The following is an 18787-nucleotide window of genomic DNA, read 5'->3' as shown; positions in this document are numbered from 1 at the left end:
ATGCTATCCTTCCTCCATTGCATGCTTTTAGCCCCTTTATCAAATATAAGATAGTTGTAGTTTTGTGGATTGGTTTCTGTGTCCTCTATTCTGTACCATTGGTCCACCCGCCTGTTTTGGTACCAGTACCATGCTGTTTTTGTTACTATTGCTCTGTAGTATAGTTTGAAGTCTGGACTGATACCTATTTATGGCTCACCCCAGAGACTGCAGACAGTTCATCCTGACCTTGGAGATGACCCTTCTGCTGCTACTCTGAACTCCCCCTTAGCAGTAAAGGTATGCCAGAGAGCCCATGATATTGAAACCATAAAAATGCAATGTATCATCCTCTCCTAGCTCCAAATCCAGAGAAAAGGGCATAGGGAATTTCACGTGCTCTTACTTTCTAGACTAAATGATAAAATGCTTTATCATTTTCCTGTAAAGTCTCATGCGGCCTTGGGGATTCTCCCAAACCATTGGGTACTCAGTAAAGAGGTCCCTCCCTGACCTTTAGACAGAGAAGTCATCATTAAATAACTTCATAAACAACTTTAAAAATGTTTAAAGATATTACAACATTAAGGAGAAATTTCAAATTCACTTCAAAGACAACTCTCTATGTTTTCATTTTTTGCATACTGCAATCCCTGATATACATATTTATACTTTTCTGATCTTTGTGTAGATATTTTTATTCCATTTTTACCCACATAGCCTATCAAATTGTTTTTATTTTTTCTACAGCCTCTATAATTTACATTTCAATTGTTCCAGATTATTTCATTTCCATAAAATTACATTTCAATTGTTTTGTTATGTCAGTACACCATAGTTTAATAAACCATTTCTTCTAAAACAAAACAATTAAGTTATTTCCAAGGTTTTTTTTATTTAGCAATTTTGAATAATGCTGCAGAAAACATCTTGTTTGCTTCTGATTGTTTTCCTTATGATAAATTTTGAGGAGTAGAATTACTGCACAGTGACATAATGTTTTCCAAAATGGTTCTATAACTTTACAATGCCACCAACAATTAATTAAGAGTACCCATCTCATTGCAACATAATCATCATGAGGAATTATTTTGAGAGGTTTTTATTTGATTACATTTAGTTTTTGCTACTTTATTTAGGTAGAAGATGATATAATAAAGATATTTTAATTGGCCTACAGAGAAGTATTATTCCGAAAAACTAAAGAGCCCATAGGGAACACATTTAAAAGTGCTGTAAACTTCCTTGATTTCCCTTGCTTTCCAAATGATGGGGGGCCTGATGCTTTCTATTGCCATAGCTGATGGGCTGGATAACCGAGTGGGCAGTGCTGTGTACACAAGCTGCCCCGTGTAAGGTGCAGTCTCAGAGCTGCTCTCTCTGGGTCCTCAGCAGGGAGCCCTTTTCTGTCCCCACTTTTGAGTTGCTGTGTTCCTGTGGTCAGAACGTAATCATCAGACTTAGTTCATTCTGGGAAGAGGATCAGAAAGTCCTGTCAAATCCTCTCTTTCTTCTGTTTATTTAGACAGTTTCCATTTTCCTGAAACAACCCAAATCTTCCATGGATCATGTGCAAAAATTTGCCATTACCATCTGGTTGGTGTCACATTAGGATCCATTGAGGACAAACAAGAACCTGTGGCTGAAAATTTTAATTGCTTTGATCAGGCAAAGTGACAGCTTTGAAAAATGATGCTCAGCCTCATTGACCCAAATGAGTGAGCAGTTGTCTGTACCCTAAGGGTGGAGGTTTGCCACTAGGTAAGCCAGGACAATCACATTCCATAATACCACCTCCATAACCCCATGGCTTATTCCAGGGAACAGCAAGCATGTATAGCATAGAGAGTCTCAGATCAGGCTTTCTGGGATGCTTGAGATTGAATATTCACAGTTACCAGCAGCAATTGGCCCAGGGGTACCTTAGCCCCTTAGGAACATGTACAGAGAAAGCAAGGCCTCCAGCCAGATCTGAACATGAAACCATTCATGAATCAGGCCAAGCCCCAAATTAGATAAACCTGAGGGCCAAGAGCAAGGCCTTAAGTCCCCACTGGACATGAACCCAGATCCATCATACTCAAAAAGTCAAAACTTTTTGACATGACTTGACCTCCTTTCCTCCTTCTGTTTAGTTCACAAGCACATTTGTTTCTGAGTTTCCTAGAGGGATGCATCTCCCACTTAAGCATGCACTGAAAATCTCCTGGAGGGCTTATGATAATGCAGATTACATGGTCTCACCCTCAGAGCTTGATTCAGTGGGTCTGGGGGTATAGCCCAATAATTTGCATAGCTAGAAAACTCCAGATGCTGTTGAGGCTGCTGGTCTGTTGAGACTTTATATGTCTCAACTTTATCTGTTGAAACTTAATCATGTTATGGACTGCTTTGGATTTCAGATGAATTCAGGGGAAGACAAAGCATAAGGACATTGCTAGCCCCTGGTTGGGTTGTCATAAAGGGACCATTGATTCTCCCCAGCTGGGCCTCAACCTCTGGAAATGGATGAAACCCAGAGGCCAGCAGTGGACCTGCACACCTGCACATGCACATGTCCATACTTAGGCTCTGAAGTCACTGAATCATGCTGAATCTGTTTTCTCATCTGGGACCAAGAGTAAAATGGAAGTTAGGGAGTCCTTTCAGGTAGCTAGATTGAGGATCCCCTCTCATAACTCATGGTTCTCTTTCCTGTCCCCAGGCTTTATATGGACACTCCCAGGCTGTCACATGCTTGGCAGCATCTGTTGCCTTCAGCCTCCTGGTGAGTGGCTCCCAGGATGCCACCTGCATCTTGTGGGACCTGGACCTCCTCACCTACGTGGCTCGCCTGCCTCCCCACCAAGAGGGCATCTCAGCCATCGCTATCAGTGACATCTCGGTAAAGCTCCCATTTCTCCATTCTGTGGCCTCCCATGACTTTAAATCTGTATGGTAGCATGTTAGACAATATTCCAAGAGAAAACCTGGGGACAAAAGAGATGCTGATCAGAGTGTAGAGGGCCTAACATGTACAGACCATTCACTACAGATGAGCATGGGGAACATCTGAGTCTAGCTTTAATTTTTACTTTGTCACCTTCTGTTCTCAGGGAGTTTAGGGCAGTGGGAGGTGTCTGGTCTAGCATAGGCATCAGGGAGTGGGGCAAAAGTATCTGGTAGGCATGGCTGAAGAAGTTATCTTCCTAACTGCAATTCAGTGTTGAATGAACAAATGTCTGTGGTCTCTCTGTCAATTATTGAACCTGGTGCCCTGTTTTTTCCTCCATGCTGGTTAGCAAAGGTGAACCTCTCAGGGACATGTGTGTGAGAAGATAGAGAAATATGTACATCAGTGTGCAGTTTCTTCTAGGTTTGAAGCCCCTTTGTGGGGCATGAGCTTCCTGAGACACAGAGGTTTCTACCTCTACTCATAGAAAACCCCCAGGGCTGAGTGCATGGATAATGTGAGCAGAAAGCTCAAATGAGAAGGGGAGAATATGAAAGAATCTTCTGGTACCAGTTTGGGCTGGAAGTGTTGTTCCCTGTAGGCTTGAATATAGAACTAATGTTAGATGTGTGGATGGGAGACGAATGGATGGATGGATAGGTAGAAAGATAGAAGGACGAATAGGTGGATGGATGGTAGGTAAATGGATGGATGGATGGATGGATGGACAAATAGTTGGGAGTGTGGATAGATGGATTTGTGGGGGCATAAGTGGATGAGCAGATGGAGGATTGATGAACAAATGATGGATTTGTATGTGGTAAATGAATAGGTAGATGAGTTGATGTATTGGGGAAGGCCCCAATCCCTGATCTGGAGAACATAAAACGCATAATTAATTGTGTTCCTAGACCCAGGAGAACACTGGCATGAAGGCAAGTTGTCCTGGAGTCAGCTGAGTTCAGGATGTGCTTTCTGGGCCCAGGGCTGGGAGCAGGGCAGAGATATTTTAGACATAGTCCTTGGCTTCAGGCAGTCTATCCCTAGCAATTCAGAAAGTACCACAATAGGGCACAGTTTTAGGGAGGGCACTAAGCTTACTACATCCCTTCTGTAGTTTGGCAAGGCTTAAAGGCAGGGCCACTACTTTCTTGGGTACAGGATAGACAGGGCTTGGAAAGCAAAGCCTTTGAATATAAACTTTTCCAGATACAATGGGAACGGGTCTCCTCAGAGAGTTCCTCCTGAGGGGCACTGCACGAGTTTATGAACCATGTGCAGTCACTTGAGCCTCTGTACCCCGCCCTCCACCAGAGGAACTCCAAAATGTCTTTCTGGGAGCAAGAGTGGCCAACCATGTATAGGCCCTATGTCCAGATCCAGGGGTGGTCTTCAGGCTGAGTCTTCTATGGCCACTAGGTTAAGGCTAGGGAGAGGGAGCTGGGAGGAGACCAAAAGGTGGGCCATTCAACATTTGCTGGGGAAAGCAATATCCAAACACATAATTGTAGTATGAAATAAGCAAAGAATTTATAATTGTGTGAAGATACAACAGACCTATGAATTATCTGAAAAGAGGTGATGTCTTAGGGGGTCTTGAGAGACCTTAGTTGGTCTTTACAAGATGGTAGTTTGGGGTGCTTGGATATACAAAGTGAGTGACTAAGCAAGTGGCAGATGGGCTAGCAGTGACTCTAGCTTAGGGTAAAGCCTGCTCTTACTGCTGCAGGGCACCATTGTCTCCTGTGCTGGAGCCCACTTGTCCCTATGGAATGTCAATGGACAGCCCCTGGCCAGCATCACCACAGCCTGGGGTCCAGACGGAGCCATAAACTGCTGCTGCATGATGGAGGGGCCAGCATGGGACACAAACCATGTCATCATCACTGGGAGTCACGATGGCATAGTTCGGGTAAGTGTGTTTTGGGCAGAATGAGGACATGACACAGGAAATATCTCCATCTCCATTTTGCCTACTTGCTCCAAAGAGTCCCAGGATCCATGCTTCATGGGGTGTAGTCTCAACCTGTGGGTCAGCCGGAGGAGCCTGGGGTGGCTGGATGGCAGGTACATTCTTTTCTGGGCACAAGTGAGAGTCTTCTGTGTACTCAGCACTCATTCATTCAACAAGATCATTGAGCTTCTGAATCAACCACTGCTATATGAAGCCTAGTAGAAGTTCACAGAATCATCACTTGAGTGGAGCCTGGTTCTTCTCCCTTAGTGATAAAAATCCAGTAAGAAGCCATATGCAGTTGGCCTGAGAGCACCCACATGTAGGGACTGGGACCAAGGCCCAGATACAGAGAACCAGGAGGTGAAATTAGGAACAAGAGGATGTTAACTTAGTAATCTGAGAATAAACTGACTTCAGAGTCTCCACAGTACAGGGACAGAGATGAAGTGAGAGTACGCAGTGATCTAGAGGTGGGAACAAATCTACCTACACTGCCATTGTTCTCAACTGAACCTCCACACAGGGGAACTGGAGTCTAAACCAGTCCCTGGTGATAAATTAACATCAGAAGTGAAAGGGTTAGAGGGCAGCCCCTTTCCCTTTCTTCAGGATCCTCCCAGTGTAAAAGAATAGGTTGGGCCACTCCCAGCCTGCAGACATGATAATTTCCCCAGCCGATGATATTTTCTCTTTTCTGGACAGATTTGGAAGACTGAGGATGTGAAAATGTCTGTTCCCAGGCAGACAGCAGCAGAGGAGACCTCAGTTCAGCCTCCAAGCCCCAGAGGTACCTGCCTGGCCAGGAGGAGACCACCCTTACCTTGCAAACTACCCTCTTTCCCTCCCTTCTCTCTGCTTTTGGCCCACGGCTGCAGTTCCACCCAGGTCTGCAGAGCTTAGGGAAGCCATTAAGGCTCTGAAGATTGTTGCCAGGTTTGGGAACAAGAGACTGTTTATTTACTGGAATTTTCTGCTGAAATGTAAAGCATTATGAGAGACCCTCTTGAGTCCTCCCCTCATTCTTGCAAGAACCAGTGACCCCTGGGCTGCTCCTTGGACATAGGGTGGTATGTGGTGGATGTCAGGTACCCCTGAGCTTCAGTGGGGAAAACATACTTTGGTGATCTTGGTTTGATGCTTTTCATCTGCCTGGATGACTCTGGAATGCCAGACTCCCCAGCCCACAACCTGGAACCAGCTGCCTACTTGCCTGGACAGCCAGGCTGCAGATAGGAGCAAGGGAAGGGACACTTCCCCAGGGTTGAGGAAGTGGTTCCATCATGCCTTAGACTGCCCCGTTGACCTGGATCCACCCACCCAATTCTCCATGGCAAATTCCTCAAAGTAGATCATCTGCATCTGTAAGAACATATTAAAAAAATGCAAAAGGCTTATTAAAAATATAGATCCCCATCCTTTTACTCAGTCTAACCCACTGGAAAAGACTGGGTGTTGTTAGCATTTACATGTTGTGGTGTGCCCCCAAAGTAAGAGAACCACTGTTCTGCAGCAAAGCCCACTTTAAGTTGTGGTAAATAAGACTGAAGTAAGAAAACCTGTTTCACCTTCTGCCCTCATAGCCTCGGCCACAAGTGCCACCATGGCCACCATTATAAAGCTGAGATGGCAGAGAGCTGACTGTGTGCAGCTTCCACCTCAAACACTTCTCACCCATTTTCTCATTTCTCATGCAGTCCTTTGTAGTAGATATCACTACCATTNATGCTATCCTTCCTCCATTGCATGCTTTTAGCCCCTTTATCAAATATAAGATAGTTGTAGTTTTGTGGATTGGTTTCTGTGTCCTCTATTCTGTACCATTGGTCCACCCGCCTGTTTTGGTACCAGTACCATGCTGTTTTTGTTACTATTGCTCTGTAGTATAGTTTGAAGTCTGGACTGATACCTATTTATGGCTCACCCCAGAGACTGCAGACAGTTCATCCTGACCTTGGAGATGACCCTTCTGCTGCTACTCTGAACTCCCCCTTAGCAGTAAAGGTATGCCAGAGAGCCCATGATATTGAAACCATAAAAATGCAATGTATCATCCTCTCCTAGCTCCAAATCCAGAGAAAAGGGCATAGGGAATTTCACGTGCTCTTACTTTCTAGACTAAATGATAAAATGCTTTATCATTTTCCTGTAAAGTCTCATGCGGCCTTGGGGATTCTCCCAAACCATTGGGTACTCAGTAAAGAGGTCCCTCCCTGACCTTTAGACAGAGAAGTCATCATTAAATAACTTCATAAACAACTTTAAAAATGTTTAAAGATATTACAACATTAAGGAGAAATTTCAAATTCACTTCAAAGACAACTCTCTATGTTTTCATTTTTTGCATACTGCAATCCCTGATATACATATTTATACTTTTCTGATCTTTGTGTAGATATTTTTATTCCATTTTTACCCACATAGCCTATCAAATTGTTTTTATTTTTTCTACAGCCTCTATAATTTACATTTCAATTGTTCCAGATTATTTCATTTCCATAAAATTACATTTCAATTGTTTTGTTATGTCAGTACACCATAGTTTAATAAACCATTTCTTCTAAAACAAAACAATTAAGTTATTTCCAAGGTTTTTTTTATTTAGCAATTTTGAATAATGCTGCAGAAAACATCTTGTTTGCTTCTGATTGTTTTCCTTATGATAAATTTTGAGGAGTAGAATTACTGCACAGTGACATAATGTTTTCCAAAATGGTTCTATAACTTTACAATGCCACCAACAATTAATTAAGAGTACCCATCTCATTGCAACATAATCATCATGAGGAATTATTTTGAGAGGTTTTTATTTGATTACATTTAGTTTTTGCTACTTTATTTAGGTAGAAGATGATATAATAAAGATATTTTAATTGGCCTACAGAGAAGTATTATTCCGAAAAACTAAAGAGCCCATAGGGAACACATTTAAAAGTGCTGTAAACTTCCTTGATTTCCCTTGCTTTCCAAATGATGGGGGGCCTGATGCTTTCTATTGCCATAGCTGATGGGCTGGATAACCGAGTGGGCAGTGCTGTGTACACAAGCTGCCCCGTGTAAGGTGCAGTCTCAGAGCTGCTCTCTCTGGGTCCTCAGCAGGGAGCCCTTTTCTGTCCCCACTTTTGAGTTGCTGTGTTCCTGTGGTCAGAACGTAATCATCAGACTTAGTTCATTCTGGGAAGAGGATCAGAAAGTCCTGTCAAATCCTCTCTTTCTTCTGTTTATTTAGACAGTTTCCATTTTCCTGAAACAACCCAAATCTTCCATGGATCATGTGCAAAAATTTGCCATTACCATCTGGTTGGTGTCACATTAGGATCCATTGAGGACAAACAAGAACCTGTGGCTGAAAATTTTAATTGCTTTGATCAGGCAAAGTGACAGCTTTGAAAAATGATGCTCAGCCTCATTGACCCAAATGAGTGAGCAGTTGTCTGTACCCTAAGGGTGGAGGTTTGCCACTAGGTAAGCCAGGACAATCACATTCCATAATACCACCTCCATAACCCCATGGCTTATTCCAGGGAACAGCAAGCATGTATAGCATAGAGAGTCTCAGATCAGGCTTTCTGGGATGCTTGAGATTGAATATTCACAGTTACCAGCAGCAATTGGCCCAGGGGTACCTTAGCCCCTTAGGAACATGTACAGAGAAAGCAAGGCCTCCAGCCAGATCTGAACATGAAACCATTCATGAATCAGGCCAAGCCCCAAATTAGATAAACCTGAGGGCCAAGAGCAAGGCCTTAAGTCCCCACTGGACATGAACCCAGATCCATCATACTCAAAAAGTCAAAACTTTTTGACATGACTTGACCTCCTTTCCTCCTTCTGTTTAGTTCACAAGCACATTTGTTTCTGAGTTTCCTAGAGGGATGCATCTCCCACTTAAGCATGCACTGAAAATCTCCTGGAGGGCTTATGATAATGCAGATTACATGGTCTCACCCTCAGAGCTTGATTCAGTGGGTCTGGGGGTATAGCCCAATAATTTGCATAGCTAGAAAACTCCAGATGCTGTTGAGGCTGCTGGTCTGTTGAGACTTTATATGTCTCAACTTTATCTGTTGAAACTTAATCATGTTATGGACTGCTTTGGATTTCAGATGAATTCAGGGGAAGACAAAGCATAAGGACATTGCTAGCCCCTGGTTGGGTTGTCATAAAGGGACCATTGATTCTCCCCAGCTGGGCCTCAACCTCTGGAAATGGATGAAACCCAGAGGCCAGCAGTGGACCTGCACACCTGCACATGCACATGTCCATACTTAGGCTCTGAAGTCACTGAATCATGCTGAATCTGTTTTCTCATCTGGGACCAAGAGTAAAATGGAAGTTAGGGAGTCCTTTCAGGTAGCTAGATTGAGGATCCCCTCTCATAACTCATGGTTCTCTTTCCTGTCCCCAGGCTTTATATGGACACTCCCAGGCTGTCACATGCTTGGCAGCATCTGTTGCCTTCAGCCTCCTGGTGAGTGGCTCCCAGGATGCCACCTGCATCTTGTGGGACCTGGACCTCCTCACCTACGTGGCTCGCCTGCCTCCCCACCAAGAGGGCATCTCAGCCATCGCTATCAGTGACATCTCGGTAAAGCTCCCATTTCTCCATTCTGTGGCCTCCCATGACTTTAAATCTGTATGGTAGCATGTTAGACAATATTCCAAGAGAAAACCTGGGGACAAAAGAGATGCTGATCAGAGTGTAGAGGGCCTAACATGTACAGACCATTCACTACAGATGAGCATGGGGAACATCTGAGTCTAGCTTTAATTTTTACTTTGTCACCTTCTGTTCTCAGGGAGTTTAGGGCAGTGGGAGGTGTCTGGTCTAGCATAGGCATCAGGGAGTGGGGCAAAAGTATCTGGTAGGCATGGCTGAAGAAGTTATCTTCCTAACTGCAATTCAGTGTTGAATGAACAAATGTCTGTGGTCTCTCTGTCAATTATTGAACCTGGTGCCCTGTTTTTTCCTCCATGCTGGTTAGCAAAGGTGAACCTCTCAGGGACATGTGTGTGAGAAGATAGAGAAATATGTACATCAGTGTGCAGTTTCTTCTAGGTTTGAAGCCCCTTTGTGGGGCATGAGCTTCCTGAGACACAGAGGTTTCTACCTCTACTCATAGAAAACCCCCAGGGCTGAGTGCATGGATAATGTGAGCAGAAAGCTCAAATGAGAAGGGGAGAATATGAAAGAATCTTCTGGTACCAGTTTGGGCTGGAAGTGTTGTTCCCTGTAGGCTTGAATATAGAACTAATGTTAGATGTGTGGATGGGAGACGAATGGATGGATGGATAGGTAGAAAGATAGAAGGACGAATAGGTGGATGGATGGTAGGTAAATGGATGGATGGATGGATGGATGGACAAATAGTTGGGAGTGTGGATAGATGGATTTGTGGGGGCATAAGTGGATGAGCAGATGGAGGATTGATGAACAAATGATGGATTTGTATGTGGTAAATGAATAGGTAGATGAGTTGATGTATTGGGGAAGGCCCCAATCCCTGATCTGGAGAACATAAAACGCATAATTAATTGTGTTCCTAGACCCAGGAGAACACTGGCATGAAGGCAAGTTGTCCTGGAGTCAGCTGAGTTCAGGATGTGCTTTCTGGGCCCAGGGCTGGGAGCAGGGCAGAGATATTTTAGACATAGTCCTTGGCTTCAGGCAGTCTATCCCTAGCAATTCAGAAAGTACCACAATAGGGCACAGTTTTAGGGAGGGCACTAAGCTTACTACATCCCTTCTGTAGTTTGGCAAGGCTTAAAGGCAGGGCCACTACTTTCTTGGGTACAGGATAGACAGGGCTTGGAAAGCAAAGCCTTTGAATATAAACTTTTCCAGATACAATGGGAACGGGTCTCCTCAGAGAGTTCCTCCTGAGGGGCACTGCACGAGTTTATGAACCATGTGCAGTCACTTGAGCCTCTGTACCCCGCCCTCCACCAGAGGAACTCCAAAATGTCTTTCTGGGAGCAAGAGTGGCCAACCATGTATAGGCCCTATGTCCAGATCCAGGGGTGGTCTTCAGGCTGAGTCTTCTATGGCCACTAGGTTAAGGCTAGGGAGAGGGAGCTGGGAGGAGACCAAAAGGTGGGCCATTCAACATTTGCTGGGGAAAGCAATATCCAAACACATAATTGTAGTATGAAATAAGCAAAGAATTTATAATTGTGTGAAGATACAACAGACCTATGAATTATCTGAAAAGAGGTGATGTCTTAGGGGGTCTTGAGAGACCTTAGTTGGTCTTTACAAGATGGTAGTTTGGGGTGCTTGGATATACAAAGTGAGTGACTAAGCAAGTGGCAGATGGGCTAGCAGTGACTCTAGCTTAGGGTAAAGCCTGCTCTTACTGCTGCAGGGCACCATTGTCTCCTGTGCTGGAGCCCACTTGTCCCTATGGAATGTCAATGGACAGCCCCTGGCCAGCATCACCACAGCCTGGGGTCCAGACGGAGCCATAAACTGCTGCTGCATGATGGAGGGGCCAGCATGGGACACAAACCATGTCATCATCACTGGGAGTCACGATGGCATAGTTCGGGTAAGTGTGTTTTGGGCAGAATGAGGACATGACACAGGAAATATCTCCATCTCCATTTTGCCTACTTGCTCCAAAGAGTCCCAGGATCCATGCTTCATGGGGTGTAGTCTCAACCTGTGGGTCAGCCGGAGGAGCCTGGGGTGGCTGGATGGCAGGTACATTCTTTTCTGGGCACAAGTGAGAGTCTTCTGTGTACTCAGCACTCATTCATTCAACAAGATCATTGAGCTTCTGAATCAACCACTGCTATATGAAGCCTAGTAGAAGTTCACAGAATCATCACTTGAGTGGAGCCTGGTTCTTCTCCCTTAGTGATAAAAATCCAGTAAGAAGCCATATGCAGTTGGCCTGAGAGCACCCACATGTAGGGACTGGGACCAAGGCCCAGATACAGAGAACCAGGAGGTGAAATTAGGAACAAGAGGATGTTAACTTAGTAATCTGAGAATAAACTGACTTCAGAGTCTCCACAGTACAGGGACAGAGATGAAGTGAGAGTACGCAGTGATCTAGAGGTGGGAACAAATCTACCTACACTGCCATTGTTCTCAACTGAACCTCCACACAGGGGAACTGGAGTCTAAACCAGTCCCTGGTGATAAATTAACATCAGAAGTGAAAGGGTTAGAGGGCAGCCCCTTTCCCTTTCTTCAGGATCCTCCCAGTGTAAAAGAATAGGTTGGGCCACTCCCAGCCTGCAGACATGATAATTTCCCCAGCCGATGATATTTTCTCTTTTCTGGACAGATTTGGAAGACTGAGGATGTGAAAATGTCTGTTCCCAGGCAGACAGCAGCAGAGGAGACCTCAGTTCAGCCTCCAAGCCCCAGAGGTACCTGCCTGGCCAGGAGGAGACCACCCTTACCTTGCAAACTACCCTCTTTCCCTCCCTTCTCTCTGCTTTTGGCCCACGGCTGCAGTTCCACCCAGGTCTGCAGAGCTTAGGGAAGCCATTAAGGCTCTGAAGATTGTTGCCAGGTTTGGGAACAAGAGACTGTTTATTTACTGGAATTTTCTGCTGAAATGTAAAGCATTATGAGAGACCCTCTTGAGTCCTCCCCTCATTCTTGCAAGAACCAGTGACCCCTGGGCTGCTCCTTGGACATAGGGTGGTATGTGGTGGATGTCAGGTACCCCTGAGCTTCAGTGGGGAAAACATACTTTGGTGATCTTGGTTTGATGCTTTTCATCTGCCTGGATGACTCTGGAATGCCAGACTCCCCAGCCCACAACCTGGAACCAGCTGCCTACTTGCCTGGACAGCCAGGCTGCAGATAGGAGCAAGGGAAGGGACACTTCCCCAGGGTTGAGGAAGTGGTTCCATCATGCCTTAGACTGCCCCGTTGACCTGGATCCACCCACCCAATTCTCCATGGCAAATTCCTCAAAGTAGATCATCTGCATCTGTAAGAACATATTAAAAAAATGCAAAAGGCTTATTAAAAATATAGATCCCCATCCTTTTACTCAGTCTAACCCACTGGAAAAGACTGGGTGTTGTTAGCATTTACATGTTGTGGTGTGCCCCCAAAGTAAGAGAACCACTGTTCTGCAGCAAAGCCCACTTTAAGTTGTGGTAAATAAGACTGAAGTAAGAAAACCTGTTTCACCTTCTGCCCTCATAGCCTCGGCCACAAGTGCCACCATGGCCACCATTATAAAGCTGAGATGGCAGAGAGCTGACTGTGTGCAGCTTCCACCTCAAACACTTCTCACCCATTTTCTCATTTCTCATGCAGTCCTTTGTAGTAGATATCACTACCATTTGATGAAGATAAGAAAACTGAGGAACAGGGATGTCAGCAACTTGTCCAAAGTTACCTAGAAACCAAAGTTACCATCTTCTCAACTTCTGCCACTAGAGCATCCACACCAACCACTGCAGGATCATGCCAACCTCTGCTGTGGGATCGGGACCACCAACCCCTCCACCATGAACACAGGCACAAAACACACCATCAAAGCTGTCACCTCTTCTACCACCTCTGTCTGGTCACCCCAATTCTTGCAATCTTGCCAGAAAGATTTCAGACCTGTGACTCAGAGTAGCTGGAGTGAGTTCATTAGAAAGTGTAGGAAAAGGGTAAAGAGGACACTCTCAAGGGAGAGAGTAGATCCTCTCAGAGAGAGAAGGAGGGCACACCCCTCCCGCCCTCCAGTTCTATTGGAAGTCCCAGGGAAGTTTCCAGAGAGTCCTGCCCAGGTCCATCTATTTTTTTTTCTTTTTTCAGTACTGGGGATTGAACCCAGGGGCATTTTACGACTGAGCTACATCCCCAGCCCTTTTTATTTTTTATTTTGAGACAGGGTCTCACTAAGTTGCTGAAGGGCTTACTAAGTTGCTGAGGCTGGCCTTGAACCTGTGATACTCCTATCTCAGCCCCCTGAATCACTGGGATTACAGGCATGTTCCACTGGACTGGCCCAGGTCCATCTTCTGACTTTTGACTGACAGCATAGGAACTGCTAGGAATGCCTAGAATAGAGGATGGTGTGGGGCCCACAGAGGCAGAGTTTAAGGAAATTGAGCCCCCCTGTTTTTGCATGAATTCCCTGCCCCCTTAGTTGATTTATTAGTCTTTGAATAACCCTCGACAAACTTTCTTTGTAAGGGTCAGGGTGACTGGGAGTTGTGACATAGTTTTTATGATAAGAAAGGGTCCAAGCCACTTGGTAGGGTGTGACATGGTTTTGAAACAATAGTTTGTCTTAAGGGGATGTAATTATGGCCGAGGGGCAGGAGGTGACATAACAGGCCCCAAACTTTCAAGGCCTTTGCTTGTTGGATGAGGCCTTGCTTGTTGGACAACAAACAGTGACTGTTTGTTGTCCTTTCCCTGCTCACCCATTCATGGCTGACCAGCTACCTAATATTCACCACCACGGCTTTCTCCAGTGCAGCCAAACTTCTCTCTCAGCTCTGGCTTCATCAAAGATTCCAGCCCAGAACTGAGACATCTTTCCTGGGTCCCACAATCAAAAAGAAACATCCTATAGTGAAGTGAGAGATCTCCTATCACACTGACACCTTTTGGTAGCTGGCTCCCTGTTTGTTCTGCTTTCCAACAAGTGATCATTCATAGGAGAGAATTTCCCTGATTTCCAAAGGTTGTCTTCTGAAAATAGTAGCCATTTTCAATGATTTTAAAAAATATCTCATACTTGGTTGATTCATTTAGTCATCAATTCATGGATAGTTGGTTTTGTTATGCAAAAAACATGGCTCTTTTATTATGTAAGCATATAGGACAATCCCTCAGCCCATGCTTTGTCATAGGCTCTACACTAAGAATCCCTTCCTTCAAAATAACACCATCCAGGGACCCTTGTCAACAATCTATGGTGATCCAGAGGACTAACACCACTGACTAAGAACCACATTCAATAAACTTATCCTAGAATCCCTAGGGTGCTTGTAGACTGTGAGGAATCAGCCCATTTCAGTGGAAAAGAAGAGAAGTATAAGCCTTATGAATTCTAACAAAACCAGAGAGCTGAGAGAGAAAGTTTTGTACCAGCGTTCAGGATGAAGGCTTGTTTGTAGTGATTACATGGAATACACCTGCATGAGACTGCACTCCATATTGGTTTTAGGATCAACTTCCCATTTGAACCTATCCAGGCCCAATAGGCTAAAGGGATTAGCTTAGTCCATGGTTGATAGATGGATGCCCCCAAATGAATGGTAGATAAATTGGTGGATGGGTGGATGGACAGGTGAAGGAAAGACATCTCAGAGCCATGCCATTATCTAGACATGCCATTGGACTCCCAGGTCTCTATTCAGTGTAAACAATTGTGATGAAGCTGCATCCATTGGCCATGGGGTCTAGCAAATGAGAAGTGGGGAATGAGGCTCTAGACCCAACTCTGTCCCAGAAACTTGTCTAGCCCCCTCTCCTCTCTGTCAAATGGAGACATTTCCTATCTTGTAGGGTACTGATGACAGAAAACCAATTGATATAGACAAGAATTCACAAATGCCGGTCATGGTTGTTATTTTCTCAGACTCCTGACAATGTATTCTCTTTGAACATAACAGCTAGTACCATAAGGGAAATTACAGAATGGTTGCAGTGGACACCATCCTTCCCCTGCTGTCTGTCCCCATCTGAGATTACAATGCCCCACTCAACTGACTGCCAGGATGGTGGTTATCATTACAGGAAAGATTAGGATAAAATGACACCATGGCGCAGACATAGTCAAAAAAATTAGATTGAGCTGTAGTTTAGAGTCAACAAATCTATGCGCAGATTTGCAAACCTAACCCGCTGGAGGTCTTTAATAAGGAAGCATGTTGTTCTTATAATATTGCTCAAAACTGTTTTGTTGGAAAGGGATCAGTATTAAGCATGACACATAGATATTTGCACGTGTGTCCTCTTGCTGTTTATATTATTGTATCCCCTCAAATGTCTTAAGGGGCAAGAAAGGAGATCTTTGATGATATTAAGGAGACTGCATTTGTGGGCAGAGGTAATCTAATTTCTGCCTGGAATTCATTTATTTGTCATTTGCAGCAAGGACCAACCCAGTTGGGCACATTTTATTCCAGAAATCACCTCCTAGACTGGACTCAATCTGGTACCTAAAAAGCAATCAGGAAATGCTTGTTATTTGGACTTGTACAGGAATTTACAAATGCCTGGTTCTAATTCAAGGCAGCTTCCCCAACTTGTAGCCCTCCTGAATTTCCTGGTGTGTGGGCCTGTCTGCATATGTAGGTGATCATCGCAGAACATCTGGGGCTGCCTGGCCTCCTGCCCCAAGTCCAGCAAAGTGGCCTTATAGGCACATACCCAGCTGGTATCTCTCCATCTCACACTTTATGTTGAAGGAATTGCTGTCTGTCCCCAAATGCAGTCATTAAAATGAGTGAAGTAACAGTCATTGAGTTATATTTTTTGAAAAAACGTTCTCAGCATTTAATTATTGGTTGTGGCGTGAGAGGATTTAGATAAGTTGATAATGTCGACTTTATGTAATTTAGTTTTACTAAGCAATTACGGGCTGCATTACATCCTGGCAGCAAGGTATTATGGGGCATCTTATTAAGCATAAAGCCAGTAAACACTGATGAACAATTTTGCTGAACTAGGCATGCAATTTAGAAAGCAATAATACACAAATCCAATTTGGTACACAATGGATACCGCGGCACGTCAGCACATGTAACTATCACAGCCTGCAAATTAAATTGGGACGGCCCTTTTTGCAACAGCACAGGCCAAGATTAAATATATTTTCCCCCTCAATTTAACAAGTTGCTGACCACAAATATAAATATGTGTGTGTTTGTGGTTCCATATGTGGATGCACACAGGCTCATATGTGAAGCTACTCGGGTGTTCTAACTATTCTCTCACACGCTTTACGCAGGCCACAAGTGGGAAAAGAACCTTGCCCTGAGTAGAGAGCTGGATGTCAGCTTGGCTTTGACTGGGAAACCTAGCAAGACCAGCCCTGCAGTGACAGCTCTGGCTGTGTCTAGGTAAGTGCAGCCTGGTTTCCCCAGGCCTCCAGCAGAGGGTGCTGTGGCCACCCTTAGAAAAGTCCCAGCTGCTCAGGACTCCTCAGACTTAGAAAGGCCACCTCACCATAGGGACCCAGGGGGCACGGCAGGCACTTGCTGAAGGCACCGTGGCCCTACAGGGCCTTAGGGAGTGTTTTTGATTATTTTTGTTTTTCTTTTAACTCACACGTGCTCTTTCTCTCTTGGGCTTGACTATCCATGAATTTCTAAAGAATTTCAAAAGGTAGAAGAAGCATATCGTTTTGTCATCTTATCCTAAAGAGGATCTTTTTTTCACGAATTCCCCTGCTGATTATAGCATTTGGTAAGATGACCATCTTACATTAACAGAAAATGCCTTTTGAGGGCTCTAAGCCCATGGGAAGTATCAGAGATGACAGTTGATACCCATTATTTCATTGTTACAGTGACCAGGTAGAAGTAGTTATTGTGGTTAACCCTCTCTGCACACTAGGTGGTGTAGTCTCAAGAGGCTTCTGATCTCTTAAAGCCCCCTTTCCTTCCTCCCTGTGCTGGAGTGGGCCGTTCTGCAGTGAGTCTCTGGTGGTGGGAATTGCTGGATGTTCTGGCTGCAGGACTAGGTGGGGTGGAGTGGGCATGGGGATTAGGAAGAAGGGTCCAGAGCTGAACTCCTCACTGGAAAATTTGCCTGTTGGGCCTGGGGCCTTATATGCATCTCTTACAGAACAGGACCTTCCCCCTGGAGTTGCTGGAGAGACAGAGGCAGGGCCTCAGTCCGCTCCCTGAAGCCGGGAAAGCTTCACTTTCCCCCAGTGCTTTGGGAGTCACAAGCCTCCAGCTCAAAAGCCCCCATCCCCTTCAATATAGTTTCCAATTCTCCCACTCCTTCCTCCATGTTGCGATTTCCTGCATGCTGGCTGGGATACACGATAATCACACTCTTTCCTTTTTTTTCTCTTCCCAAGAAACCAGACCAAGCTCCTGGTTGGCGATGAGAAGGGAAGAATATTCTGCTGGTCTGCAGAGGGGTAGGAGGAAAAAGGTGGCAGAGGCTCTGGCACAGTAGCCACGTGTCCCTGGGGGCAGCAGCGCCAGGCGGAAGACAGCTGATGTGACACAGGGCGGTGGGCTCTGTACCCAAAGGGAGCTTCCAGGGCCTCATATGCTCAGGTTATCAAAAAAGGACTCTCTGGCAATCAGTGTTCTGCACCCCAACCATTTCTCTGGTCCATGGGACTTCTATAAGAAGAATAAGAACACACATTCATGCTAGAAACTGTGAGCTGTTAATGACAAGCTGCACGTGAAATTATACAACTCACCTTATCAAGGGCTTATTGCACTGAAAAAACATGGGATTGATTATTGGAAACTAATGGAAACTGTCATATTGTCTATTTTATTAAAGCAACTATTTTCCAAATGCAAGAATGTTTGAGTTTAAGTTTGGCACTCTTTTCCACTGAGATATTTTCATCTCCATACTTAGAAAGGCAGGAAAGCCACAGGGAGTAAGTGGCCACTACTAAGCAGGCGCAGCCTCTGTGGCTGAACCATAGTATGTGGCCATGAGTGTTGCCCAGAGCATGTGTAGGGAAGTCTGCACTGTAGGTGACACTCCCTATCTGGGCATGCCTGCCCACCTCTGCAGTCACAGCAGGCAGTGGATCCCAGCTAGGCTCTGGCTTGGCAATCTCCTTCCCAGAGCCTGTCCTTACACAGAGATCAAATTCCACATGTTGATCTAGATTTTCTTGGGGAGATATACTCTGCTATATGAATTGTGTTCTTCTGAAAATGCATGGCAGGTAGGGTGGTTACTTGTGCTCCTCTAAGGAATCTCCTAGTACCTGGATCACCCTTGGGTCAGTCCTCTG

At 45.0% G+C, this 18787-nt stretch overlaps 1 protein-coding gene across 7 annotated transcripts in view; it reads left to right on the top strand.

The window, feature by feature from the left end:
• The window catches only part of Wdfy4 (WDFY family member 4), a 274400-nt gene extending 256062 nt beyond the window's left edge, over positions 1 to 18338 (top strand). For 5 of the 7 annotated variants that reach the window (XM_048807491.1, XM_048807492.1, XM_048807495.1 and 2 more), the window contains 3 exons: positions 2684 to 2863; positions 4641 to 4823; positions 5571 to 6543. In XM_048807491.1, the coding sequence (XP_048663448.1) occupies positions 2684 to 2863; positions 4641 to 4823; positions 5571 to 5768 (561 nt within the window). In that variant the 3' untranslated portion in view covers positions 5769 to 6543. Of the gene's footprint in view, positions 1 to 2683; positions 2864 to 4640; positions 4824 to 5570; positions 6545 to 16795; positions 16908 to 17875 lie in introns of those variants that run through there. The other 2 variants (XM_015498911.2, XM_048807497.1) reach the window with 2 other exon arrangements.
• Positions 18339 to 18787: the final 449 nt, after the last annotated feature.

This window comes from Marmota marmota, unplaced genomic scaffold, assembly GCF_001458135.2.
Source record: "Marmota marmota marmota unplaced genomic scaffold, marMar, whole genome shotgun sequence".
Taxonomy (NCBI): Eukaryota; Metazoa; Chordata; class Mammalia; order Rodentia; family Sciuridae; genus Marmota; species Marmota marmota.
Note: the sequence above shows the minus strand (reverse complement) of the source record. Positions and strands in the feature narration are given on the sequence as shown.